The 13,953-nt window shown below is 40.7% G+C and overlaps 1 protein-coding gene across 2 annotated transcripts in view; it reads left to right on the forward strand.

The window, feature by feature from the left end:
* Positions 1-13,953, forward strand: part of CEP126 (centrosomal protein 126) — a 74,909-nt gene that overhangs the window by 16,785 nt on the left and 44,171 nt on the right. For both annotated transcript variants that reach the window (XM_019525160.1, XM_019525159.1), the window contains exons 4-5: positions 2,374-2,479; positions 5,003-5,195. In XM_019525160.1, the coding sequence (XP_019380705.1) occupies positions 2,374-2,479; positions 5,003-5,195 (299 nt within the window). The remainder of the gene's footprint in view (positions 1-2,373; positions 2,480-5,002; positions 5,196-13,953) is intronic.

The following is a 13,953-nucleotide window of genomic DNA, read 5'->3' on the forward strand; positions in this document are numbered from 1 at the left end:
CTCCAGAAGCTCCCTAACTAAATCCTCACTCACTCTAGGCCCAGGTGAGCCTCCCCCCAAAAAATTAGTAACTCCATGCAAGTGAAGTAAGGTCATCATTATTAAAGAGAAGGAGATATAAGCAAGAAGAGACTTGAACTCAATATATGTAATATAAAATGATCAGAAAAGAGGGTGGGGACAGCACTTTCTAATTTTCATTTTCTATTTTCTAAATAAGTATTCTGCTATGAAATAGTCTGTTATTTTCCAATTATAGTATGTAATGCAACTTTCAGGAATGTGCTGTAGTTTGATTCTTTTTTTCCCCTTTTTACACAGTTGCCATTCCAACATGCCTACTGTTCATGCTATTGTGCTTTCATAAACATGCCTTGTGCATCAGAGAAATCCCAAAGAGGTTAGACTATTGTAAAGATATTCATATAAAAATACCTGAATTTTGAACTTGTAGAAATTAATATTTTCTAGTCAAAAGAAGAAAGTTTAAAAGAAGTCTAATAATTTAATGTATTACATATTTTTATGAATTATACAGCACTATTAGCTGTTCTCTAATCATTGAAAAGTAAAGGTCTCTTCAACTCTCCTTCATAGTTGGAACCAATATATATTGGCAGGGATGTATGACAGCTTCATCCAAGTCTGATTTCCAGTCAATTTTCCAAGACTGAAACTCTATGGTATATTGCTTAGATACTCTTTGCAGGTTTGTTGTCACACATGCAACAGCTCCAAGAATGAGGTAATGTTTCTGACTTTGAGATCAGATGTTAAAGAAGAACAAAACAGGATGATAGTGTTTTCGGGCTCATAACTTTGCCATGAGTCCAGAATATGAAGCGGTACAGCAAACCACAAACCCTATGCTGATCTCCCACTGCTCTGAAGTGGGAGTAGACCCACGGTGGGCAATTATTTTTGGCAGAGGGCCACTTACCCAGTTTTGGCGAACTGTCGAGGGCTGCATGGGTAGCCCCGCCCCTTCACAGGTGCCCTGCCCCCTGGTCACCATCTTGGGACCAATGTCCGAGGGCCAGCACTGGTGGACCCCAGAGCAGGGCACAGGCTGGCAGGGGTCTGTGGAGTCAAGCTGGGCTGCACCAGCAGGGAGAGGGGGGAGCTGGCCCAGCTCCATAGAGGCCCTGCTGGCTGGGACCCTGTACCCCTGCTGCCCTGCTCTGGACCCTGGTGGTACTAGCTCAGGGAAAAGTGGCCCTTCTTCTGCCTCATGGCCCACACTCCGTGATGCAGTCACTTGCACCACGCACAGGGCTGTCCTACACAGGCAGCCCCAGGTGGATACAAGTGGTTGCAGCCCAGTGTGGCAAGCAGGGGGACCGCAGCTGCTGCCACCACATGCAGCCCCGACGGGCGAGCCTGAAGCCAGCATGGGGCCCAGGCTGGCAGTGGGAGCAGGTTACAAGCTGGTGCTGAGTGCGGGGTGGGGAGCGGCTCCTCGCCTGCTGTGGCCACTTTTCCAAGCGCTCAGCTTTTCCCCAGGGTCCTCTTCTGCCCTTCCCGCCCCCGTACTTACCTGAGTTTCCAACACAGTGCAGCCACATGGTCCCAGGCCAGAAGCTCCTACTGTTGCAGGAGCCCGCCATGGCTTCCCCTAGGTCCTACTGCCCCTAGCTCCAGTCATTTTTGACGGGAACCAAGAGCAGATAAATATTAATTTAATTATAAATTTTTTAGTGGCCCTGCGGGCCAGATAGAATGACTCGTGGGCCAGATTCGGTGGGCCAAATTTTGCCCACCCCTGGAGTAGACTGTAAGGTTGATAATCAGTGATCCCAGAACTGCTCTGCTTAGTGTTTTGAGGAGGCCAGTCCGAATACCACTGTTTCACTCCCTTCCTGTCCACTTGCATAAGGGGTGACTTACTGGCTTTGTAAAGCTACTGATTTTGCTGCCCTTCTATTCCTGATGTAGGCAGAAAATTACAGTATACCTCTTTGAAAATACTCAAAAGAGGTAATTCATAAGCTCACATGATAATGTATCTGACATAAATCAAAGAAAGGTGTGATATTTCAAAATTAACTGGTTTTAGTAATTGTCTTCAGTAATTTAGACTAAAGACAAATGCCAAAGCTCAAAGGTGTCTCTCTGATAAGGTTTCTGAATTCACAGATAGACACCTAAATAGAAGTGACCCAGTGGGCGCTTCAGCATCTCTGGAGATGGAACCACTTCTATTAATTGTAACTTAATCTAATTTAAGTTACGCTAGCCCTCCCCCTCCCCCTCCCCTGCCCTTTTTCTTTCCCTCTGTCTTTCTCTCTTCCCTGCCGCCAAAAAGAAGCATTTTTGGCATAAGTCTACAAAGAATTTTACAAAACATAATATATTTTCCTTTAATCTATCTAGTGAAGAGAAAACCAGTTCCTCAATTAGAGGAAGCCCTGGAACAAATTAAAGGATCAGTTTTAACATCAGGATTTTACTTGCCTATTAGGGAAAAAACTAACTGCAGGTAAGCATTTATGTTTGTTTTTTTGATTAAATTGTTTAGAGATGTTTGATACATACAACAAATAGCAAATTGTTGAATACTCCTTTTTTTAATTGTGGAACTTTATTTAGTGCCCAATAGTGCAGTTTTACAAAATGTAAAATGCTTTTTCCCCAGATTCATTTTTGCAGTGCATTTAGCACAGAGCAGAGAAGAGAAGACTAACCTTTCCATTTCCCTAACCCTGGTGAAGCCTGAGGCTCTCTCAGTGCTACCATAAATGAGAGGTTAAAATCAAAGCATCATAGAAAATTAGGGTCAGAAGGGACCTCAGGAGGTCTAGTCCAACCCCCTGCTCAAAGCAGGACCATCCCCAACTAGATCACTCCGGCCAGGGCTTGGTTGAGCTGGTCCTTAAAAATATCCAAGGATGGAGATTCCACCACCTCTCTAGGTAACTTGTTCCAGTGCTTCACCACTCTCCTAGTGAGAGAGTTTTTCCTAATATCCAACCTAAACTTCCGTTCCTGCAACTTAAGACCATAGCTACTTTTTCTGTCATCTGCCACCACTGAAAGCAGTCTAACTCCATCCTCTTTGAAACCATCGATCAGATAGTTGAAAGTTGCTATTAAATCCCCCCTTAGTCTATTCTTCTGCAAACTAAGTTTCCTCAGCCTCTTAGAAGTCATGTGCCCCAGCCTCCAAACCATTTTTGTTGCCCTTTGCTGGACTTTCTCCAAGTTGTCCACATCCTTTCTGTAGTAGGGAGCCCAAAACTGGATGTAGTACTCCAGATGTGGCCTCGCCAGTGCAGAATATTGCAGAATAATTACTTCCATCAATCTGTTGGCAATGTTCCTACTAATGCAATCCAGTATGTTGTTAGCCTTCTTGGCAACAAAGTCACACTGCTGACTCATATCAAGCTTATTGTCCACTGTAACCCCAAGGTCCTTTTCTACAGAGCTGCTGCTTAATCAGTTGGTCCCAGGCCTTTAGCAGTGCATGGGATTCTTTTGTCCTAAGTCCAGGACTTTGCAGATTTCTTTTGGTCCAATTCTCCATTTTTTCTAGGTCACTCTGAATCCTATCCCTGCCCTTCAGGTTGTTCTAATCTGTCCCAGTGCCATAGTTCTCTAGGCCACTCAGCCCTCTACTTATTTAATAGTAAATTCTAACCAGATACTTTACTGCTTCTCTTTTAGGTGCATTGTGATGCAGTTTTTAATGATAGGTTCATGTGTTTGTTTGTTTTTTCCACAAAGCCATGCCGCCTCCAGTCCACAGATTGGACAATATTCACTGCTTAAGCAACTATTCTATATTTTGTTGTTTCTTTGTTGTTCAGTGTGGCTCCGTGACTTATTTACTGTTTGTTGTCTAACTGTGCTCTGAAGATAGCATTATTAATTTTTCATGCGCTTCTGCAAAGACTCTCATCCTTATAGTATCTAGGTATGTCATAAATTTATTTTCACAAAGCTTTTGTGAGGTTTGTGGATATATACAGTGGTGTTAAACTTTTTGGTCCTGCGGGTCAGAGGAGGGACACAGGGCCAGTTCCAAGATTAAATCCTGTGCACCAACATCAAGGCCTGGGGCCCTGTGCTGCCTCCACTGTTAACTAATTTGAAAGTAAATGCATCCACTAATTTTGTATTCCCTACAACCTAATTTTTCAGAGTACTTTGCATTATATAGCACACCATTGTTCAATTTACTTCAGTTGCAGATGTGAGGACTCAGCACATCTGTAAATCTGAGTTTAGTATCTCGGTTTATCCTAGAAAATGATAAATACATAATTAGAGAAAACCTCAGAAAGATTTGGTTTAAGTGACTTGATTAACATCGCAGAGAAACTCTATGGCAAACAAAGGGATAGAATCTGCAATTCTCCAGGCAGAAGTCAACTTTCTTAAAAACTTCCTGTACTCCTTCCTTAATTCATTATTCATCTTTCAGAATTTGCAAAAATTGTATCAGAGTCCTATAGTCTTCACTATATAAATTCACAGATGTTAGGGGTTGGAAGGAACCTCTTGAGATCATCAGGTCCACCCCCCTGCACTTGTATAGGAAGGACTGTTGGGGTCAGATGACCCCAGTAAGGTGAGCATTCAGGCATTTTTGAAGATATCCAAAGTAGGTGATTTGTACCACTTTTGGGGGTGTCTCGTTCAGACCCTGGACACTCGAGTTGTAAAGTTTTTTCTTTTGTCTAATTTAAAGTGGTCTTCTAGCAATTTATGACAGTTAGTCCTAGCATTCCCCTGGGGAGCCCTGAACCTTGACTTATCCCCTATGTAGGTCCAGCCTGTGCAAGGGATGAAGCAGGGGCCCTGTGGAAATAACAATCTGATTATTTAATTGTAAAACATATACTTTAACCCCTGACTTTATTTGCCAGGTATTACATTTTTGCTCTGGTATCTGCATATTTTTATTTTAAAAAATAAACATTTTTGAAAATGCATAGTTGCTCAAAAATACTTATAAATCACGCAAAAAGTAAGAATTATATTTTTTTTCTACCTCAAGAACAACAGACTCTCCCTCAGTTTCATCTAGAAATGATTATTTGCATCAGAAACAGACCTCGGCATGGGTTAGCAGTGATAAAGCAAAACAGGAAAACAGTAGAACAAATCTAGATAGTAACCGACTTCTCTTCCAGCAAAATCTGGAAGAAAAGCAACAATTCCTTGAAGAGCAGCATCTCAGCAACTTGGAGGTATGATGTTTTAATATGTAGTTTCTAAGTAATGTTTCTGAAGTGTCTTAAGTTTAATGAAAAGCCCAAGAGGTGTAGCTATTACTATACTCAGATCCTCTGACGGATGTCGGCACCTGCAGTGTCCAAGGCTCACTAAGTGACGCAGTTCAAACCAGTGTGTTATTAAAACACTGTATACTTATGCTATATTTCATACTGAAGGTCTTCTTTGTATTCCAAAAAAATAGAAACAAGTTCTTATTTATTTAAAAACGGCTATGAAGATTGTAGGCATTGACTTGAAGTCCCAAGACTTTGTATGATACATAATAGCATTTTTGTGTCCTCTTTTTGGTCTCTCAGAATTTGTAGAAATGGTCTGCTTGCTTTGGGCTCATACATGTTGTCTTTGGAAGCAGTGTATTCCCTCTCTTGGTGTCCTAGGCTGATATGGCCCTTGACTAGTGATACCAGGACCATGACTCTTCCACTTATCACTTGTAGCTCTTTGCTAAAATGTTACCACACATTTTGGTTTTAAAAAATCATAGAAAATGAAGGTTGCAAGGCACCTAAGAAGGTCATCTAGACCAAAGCAGGACCATCCCCAACTATATCATCCCACTCAAGGCTTTGTATAGCTAGGTCCTAAAAGCCTTTAGGATAGAGATTCCACCACCTCTCTGGGTAACCTGTTCCAGTGCTTTAGTATCTTCCTAATGAGAAAACTCTTCCTGATATCTAACCTAAACTTCCCTTGCTGCAACTTGAGACCATTGCTACTTTTTTATTATCTGCCACCACTAAGAACAGTCTAACTCCATCCTCTTTGGAACCACCCATCAGGTAATTGAAGGTTGCTCTTAAATCCTCCCTCAGTCTTCTCTTTGCCAAACTAAGTAAGCCCAGCTCCCTCAGCCTCTCCTCAGAAGTCATGTCCCACAGCCCCTTTTCCATTTTCATTGCCCTCTGCTGGACTCTGTCCAATTTTGTCCATATCCGTTCTATAGTGAGGGGCACAAAACTGAACACAGTACTCCAGATGTGGCCTCACCAGTGCAGAATAGAGGGAAAAAATCACTTCCTTCAATCTGTGGGCAATGATCCTATTAGTGCAGTCCACTCTGCCGTTAGTCTTCTTCACAACAAAGACACACTGTTGGCTCATATTCAGCTTATTGTCCTTTTCTGCAGAGCTGCTGCTTAGCCGGTCAGTCCCCAGCCTGTACTGGTGCATGGGATTGTTTCATCCCAAGTACAGGACTTGGCACTTGTCCTTATTAAACCTCTTGAGATTTCTTTTGGTCCAGTCCTCCAATTTGTCAAAGTCTCTCTGAATCCTAGCCCTACCCTCCAGCATATCCACTAGTCAGTGCCAAGTGTATTAGCATGTATGTTGCCCCTTGACAGATCTGCACAGGTGACTTGTGAAGTAGTAGGTACAGCCAAATATATTTTGAAGTCTCTGATACTGATGCTTAGAGAAACACACAGTTCTAGCTTTATAGCCCTCACACAGGTGTTCAGCAGAGGTTTGAGACCATACTATATGAGGAAAATAATCTTTTTAATTGGAATTACTTTTTTTTAGTGTTCTCCTTGCAGTAGATTCTGTAACAATGTGAATACATTGATACATTCCCTAAGTCAGAGGTAGCTAAACTGTGGCACAAGTGGCCAGGGCAACCTCTGTGTGTGGCCTGTGGCAGATCAGGAAAGGGAAAGGCAGCACAGCAGCAGATAGGGTAGGAAACAGAAATGAGAGCAGCAGGGAGTACAGGGGAGAAAGCAGAGCAGGAGATCAGGCAGGATTAGGAAACAGAGTAGGAAGCAGAAAGCAGAGCAGCACTTCATGGAAGTGTGAGGGGCTAATTTGTGGCACGCTTGCTAAAAAGATTGACCCCCATTGCCCTAGATAATGATGATGATGTGAGCTAGTAAAATTTCTTATTAAAATACAAAATAATTTTCTATAACCCTTTTAATTTTAAAACATAAAAGTCTAAGCAATACAATGTTAAATGCATCATAGTAAGAAAATAATATTGTGCTACACTTTGTCAAAAAAAAATCCAGTTCCCTTTAATGGATTTTCATGAGAACATCCTTAAGTGACATATATACACATTAAAACTATAACGCATAGCAGAACATATTGTACAGATATGGTGTAAAGTCTTGCATTGTATCACTAGTATCACTTTTTAAAACACCTTTGGGCCTATAAATAATCTAGCTTTCTTCTTCTAGAATTTATTTGATTATTACCACTAGGGGCCGCTGATATTCTTCTCTGTGAAATGGGCAAATATTTCCAATTTGAAATCGTTTACAATATTTTTGTGGGGTTTCTTTCTAGAATTGTGTATTATGGGGGACTCTATTCAGACAAAGTCAGCAGAAAAATTAGTATCATTGTTTTGCAGCCCACATTTTGGCAGTTGTTACTGTGATTATGCTGATCTCTTAATGAATTGTGGCTCTCAAATTTATTGACATGACAGTAAAACATTAAGAAACCATATCTAATATTGTTGTGTACAAAACTTCTATAAGCAGCCTTTAATAAGCTTGTTACTATATGTTCCTCAGATCAGTCAAAGTCACTGCATCCAACAGTTGCTTCTACAAAGATGAAGGCAAACATCAAGGGCTTGTCTCACCAACCATTGAAAATCCTTTTACTTGCCTCCCTTTGTTTCAGTTTTTACAGGCCCAACAGGATTATAAAAATTCCTAAAATTCTTTTCTTTCATATAGGGCAGTAAAGTTCTATGTGGTCCGTACAATCAGATTCACTGTTTGTTCTCTGTGTCCTATCTTTAAAGATAGGTATAGTTTCAGTATTAAGCCTTCATTTTACAGTGACCTTTCTGTCATTTCTCACGATTATAACATTACAGAAATTTATCTATGTTTAGTTTTGCCTCTTGCAACAATTTTTGTGTTTGCACCATAAAATGAAATGCAGTATTTCAAAAACCTTCATTAAATATGTTGTATCTTGGAGAAATTTGTATAGATAACTTTCACTCGTAAACAGAGGCCCTCTCATTTTCTTTCTCCATCTAGATATTTGAAAAGTCGAGTTGATAGCTAAGGTTGCTTAATACCTTTCAGCAAGAAAATCTATCCTGATTTTCTTTTAACCTTCCCAAATATTAACTTTGACTTGAATTTTTCCATGATTGATGGCTGCCTCACTCCTAACTTTTTAAAGAGTTTCAGTTAAAATGTTTTAGTTCTGTCTAAGAATGTGACTGAAAAAATAGTAGAGTTTTATCAGAAGACAACTGTTTGATTGCTTGGCCAAAACCAAACACATTTCTTTTTTAGTTTTTGATCCAAAAAAAATGTTTCTGCTTTTTTTGGCAAAATATTTTTTTTAAATCTTGAAAGTGGAAAATGTCTTCTAATTAAAACACAATATTTAATTTCATTTGGGGGAATTTTTAACAAAATTAAATTTGGAAAAAAGCTAGTTTAACACTGGAATTTAGGTACAATTCACAGAACAAAAGAGAAGTTGGGAGTCTTCTCCCCAGTACTCTGTAATCAAGACGATCACCTGGTACATGGGAAATCAGGACTCAGACCTCTGCTTTGTCTGACGTGAAGTAGGGAGTTAAGAGAAATATAAGTATTAGGTATTCTGGATAGGTCCTCTTTTTTTGAAGGTGCCTAGTGTGTACAAAATACCAATTGATTGTAGCAGCAACTAGAAAGCAGATGTCTACTCTCCCGGGTCAGTGCCTTCATCAAAGGGATGTCACTTTTTACAGGAAGCATCATTTTTAGGAAGTCGCTGGTCCAAAGGCTATTTATATCATAATTAGACTTCACAGGATTCATTTTTTATTGGTAAATGTTAATAGACATTGATTTCACCTCACACTCACAGACCAACAAAAAAAATATGTCCTATCATTAATAATTGAGATTTATGGAAAGAGAAGGTAAGAAAAATGATGGCTGATGGAGTGTGTAATGACAGCAGTCTTACAGAACTGTGCTTACTGTACTTTGGACTTCAACTCCCAGAAACCCCAAGGGACTAGGAACAAAGGAAGAGGAAGTGACAAAGTAGACCAGAGAGCTACAGGCAAAATCTGGATTAATCTACTGGATCTAGCAAATTAGGCATTCCAGTAACTGGAACAAAAGGCCCAAGATATTTTTAAATTTATTTTTAATTTTTTATGAATTTACTACCAAATGAAAACAATGTTTTAAAGCACGTATGATTTATTGCTTTACAGATGTTTTCTTTTTAAATATTTTGATGTGATTTTTTTTTAAAGCTCGTATATCCTACTGCCGTTGATAAATTGACTGCACCCCTCACTTTGTACAATCTTGAAAATTAAAATTTATAAACATGGACATAAGTGCTTAAAAATTAACATCAATCTCATCCATTGGAATTATTAAAAAATAAAAATTGAATTCTGCCAAGTCTAATCATAATGCACTAAAATATACCAAGTATATAGAAGTAAAGGAAGATTATTGAACCAAAAACTACTTTCATTTAGTTTTTATAACTAGTAAAGTCAAACAAAATGAATCGATCCTACAGATACTTCCGCATGTGGAAAAAATTATTTGCATGAATGAGCTGGATCATATGACCAATGATTGCTTGCATTAGTTAAGTTACTTGTGTATTTGTGGGATTGAACTACATCTATAAAATTTAATGTTTTGATGGAAAAAATTGAACTCCTTTTTACAGCAACTTTGTGTTATTTCTGGAATGAGTTGATACGCTTCTTCTGTTGCATCTGCAACGCGTGTCCTATCCTGCTTCCTTATTCAGAGGTCTGGACACGACTAAGACAGAAAAATAGCCTTCTGTGTATATACTCCTTGACATTCAGGCAAAAAGTTGTAATGTACCTTGTGTCCATTAGAAGATTTTTTTTTTAAATGAGGTTAAGGAAGGGGGCACTTGGATAGAAATCAGCTTTCATTTCAGTGACAAATTCCATTTCAAGATTGGTCTTCTAAACATAAAAATTCTGTCCATCTTTATTCATTAAGACCCATGGCATGAATATGCTGATCATGTGACAGAATCAAGTGATGTCCATATTATCCTTTTAGCAAGGTCAATGATTTCAAGTTGTTATTGGCTCTTATTCAGTCCTGCAACATACCAGGGTCATTCAGATTATCTGACTTTTCCCAGTAACATCATACTTGCTATAAACCTTATTAATTAAATTTGAATATAGCTGCCAACTTAACTAACTTTGTCCAAACAAGTTATTTTGGTATTCTCATGCAAGTGAATTGATTCATTTTAAGCTAGAGGTACACTGATATATCGATGCCATATCGGATCAGCACCAATAAAAGGAAAATTAATGTTATTGGTTATCAGCTTTTTTTGGTCAGTGTAGCCAGTAGTGTCACCGATAAATATAATATGCCTTCTGGTCAAGACCCTGGACACTACATGCAGGTGCACAGCTGGGCAGTGTAGAGAGCAGCACCCCGCAGACAAGTCTATGGAGGGGAAAGAGTATGGGGAAGGGAAGGGGCATGGAGGGGGCAGATTGAGGCCCCCACGGTTAGGGAGGGAGTGGGATAGGGGTTGGAGCTGAGAGCGGTGAATGGGACCCTGGGGTCAGAGCAGGACAGAGCCACAGGCAGCTCATTCAGGAGGTGCAGGGGTGTGAGAGGAGGGGCGGCTCCATGCCACTGCACATACCCCTGGGGGAGGCATGGGGTGGCATGTGGTCCCCTGGATTTGTGCACAGGGCAGATGCTGCCCACTGTGGGCTCGGGGCTCTCTGCCCTCCTGCCTTTGCCTCGGGAGCCATGCACTGACCACACATCCCCTGCCCATCTGGAAGTGGTGGGAGGAACAAGTTATGCCTCCTGCTGGTGGGTGGCCAGGAGGTGCACAGCCATCACATGGCTCCCAGGGTGAAAGGCAGCAGGACAGAGAGCCCCGTGCCCCTAGTGGGCAGCCCCCCTCCACCCTTGCTGTGTTCGGCTCAGCTCGTAAAAGCATCCCCGCACTTTAAAATGGTGGCAGGGGCACTTGAACTAAAGCTCACTTGCCAAGCTTCAGTTCAAGTGCACCCGCCACCATTTTTAAGTGTCGGGATGCTGATTGCCTGGACGAGCCATCCGCAGTTCTGTCCCACTCCGCACCCTGACCCTGGGGTCCCACTCACTGCCCTGGCTGGGCAGTGCCTGCAGCCCCTGCCCCATTCTCTCCCTCACAGTGGGGACCTCGATCTACCCCCACCATGTCCCTTTCCTCCCCCACACCCCTTCCCCTCCACAGGCTTACCTGCAGGGAGCTGCTATCCATGCTGCCTGGCTCTGCTTCTGTAAATCAGTTCTTGGATCAGTATTGGCCAATGGGTCTGGTGAATAATCAGCTATTGGTATCAGCCAAGAAAACCTTTATCAATGCACCCCTATTCCAAGCACCTGCACTTTCTTGCTTAACGGAATGATATTTTAGCTTCATATCAAGATTTGGTAATGGACCAAGATTTCAATAATATCCTGCGTAAATTCAGGGTGCCACTTCAGCAGATCATAATGGAGGATTGAGGCCAAGATATAGTAATCCACAAAAATTTACAATGCAGATCAATATGTTAAATCTTTATGAATAAGTAAAGATAACTAAATTAGCATTTGTAGAATTTTTCATACAAATGACAACCAAAAATATGTTAAATGTCAAACAGTGCAAAGTGAACACCATTCAGAATTAAGGTTTCTCATGGAAGGTTTGGCATCCTTTGTATTTATTCATTACTATACAGTCTAATGATCTGGTTAACTACTATTTTTTCCACATGCCCCTTTCCACCCCACCCCTCCCCCACATCTCAATCAGTGTGTAAGGTAAAAGTTGCGCACCAACTGAGAAGCTGTTCACTGTCTTTTCATCCTCATTCAGTGTGCCCTCTCTATTAGCACCAAACCTTGCATTAAAAATAAATAATTAATTTCTTTATGGACTTCCCTGTCATGTTGGTATCATAGTATTTTAGCCCCATATTCTCAAAGGTCCTTGGGTTCCTGACTCTTACTTGGGTATCTAATCCATTTATATTTCAGTGGGAGCTGAGTACCTAAATACTTTTTAAGGTTCTAGGTCTTAGCTCTTTACAAGCATTAATGATTTTTTCTTCAGAACACCAGTGTAAAGTGATGTTGATATGCCTGTAATATCCAGGAGTTCCTATTTGAATGGACACCATCCTGATTTTACAAGCAACCAGTCTCCTGATCCAGGAGGTACATGCCACAGTGGTAATAGCAAATGGTGGATTCCACAGACACTGAGGCATTCCTAATACAGCAATTTCATAACATCAACAAAAATTAATAAGTTGTATATAGATTCATCAGATTCTCACAGAAATAGAATCTCCTTCTCTATAGCCAGGCATCCATTCTGACTTTCCTGCTATTTCTATCACATGCAACACAAATTTTCCCGCTTTGATACATGAAGCATGGGTCACACATATAACAGCCTCATTCACCACACAATTTATTCAGCTTTTCAGCACAGTAGACATTATGAACTGTATGAAACGGGTCTTGTACAATCATGTAATAAATCATGTAACTAAAGACTATCATGATGTATATGCAAAGACAGCTTTGGGGGTATGTCCTAACTTTTGAGTACTTGACTTTGAAACCTTATTTTTTAACATATTCCTTTAAATCATTTCCTAATTTTTTTAGTTGAAAAAAACAAATGTTATTATAGTGATCCATATGGATCAGCAGCTGCTTTGAGATGTTTAGTTCTAAACCTTAGATTTCTGTCAGACCAGACTCTAGAAATATCGTATGTATTAACCTTTCAAATGAGATTTAAATTATTCTGGGGCACAGCTTATGATCTTTGCATTTTGTTCCCTATGCTTTAATTTACCATCATGAGTAAATACAATAGTCCATAAAGACTATTAGCCATGACAATATAAAAGATATACTGTTAAGTAATATCTGGCAGATGAATTCCTAGGTTCTAGCAAAGCATCTCAAGTCCCTGAACAATCCCAGAATGCTCTTTGTGGCTGCTGAAAAAGCATCCAGGTTTGGGGGTTCAATTTTAAAAGCACTTAAGTGACTTGAAGCTAAGTTCTGTTGACTCTTGCAGAATTAGTGCTTACCTCATGCTGGTTACTTTTATAAAATCCTTAATTTTGTATTGCTCCCATTGCTGATATAATTAGTATTATAGAGGGCTGGTTGGTACTGGGTTTGACCGTAAAATTTATCTGACTGCTGGGCCTGGTGGCAACATGGTGGAGTTACTAATGGCAGGGTAGCTCCTATAAAATATCACAATAATTGCAACCTCCCAGACTAAGGTGAGTATAGGGCACCTCAAAACCCTAGCCCCCATGCCTTGTGGGTACTCCTTAGTTGGAGTAAGGCTAAGGGGACATCACCCTGACAGGAACGCACCCTCGCTGAGGCATTAAGTAGTTAGAAGCACTTCCTAGCTGTTGCTCTCTGGCAGAAGCTACAACCACTAAGTCACTGAACATCTAGACTCAATCTGGCCTTGGGCTCAGTGGTCTAAAGTGGGGTCGTAGGTCTAGGACAGCCTCCACTCCTCCATACTTTTGCCTAGGCATATGCATTGAAGGTCTCTGTGTGATGGTTGAAGGACTCCATAAAGGCCATACGGAACCTGAGATAGCTACTAAGGCATCCAAGCTGCTCTATTCTGGGGTTGCCTGCTTGCCTCTCTGGAGGAAGGCTCTCTGGAGGAAGT

The sequence above is a fragment of the Gavialis gangeticus genome, unplaced genomic scaffold, assembly GCF_001723915.1.
Source record: "Gavialis gangeticus isolate Ggan-Ray unplaced genomic scaffold, GavGan_comp1, whole genome shotgun sequence".
Classification (NCBI taxonomy): Eukaryota; Metazoa; Chordata; order Crocodylia; family Gavialidae; genus Gavialis; species Gavialis gangeticus.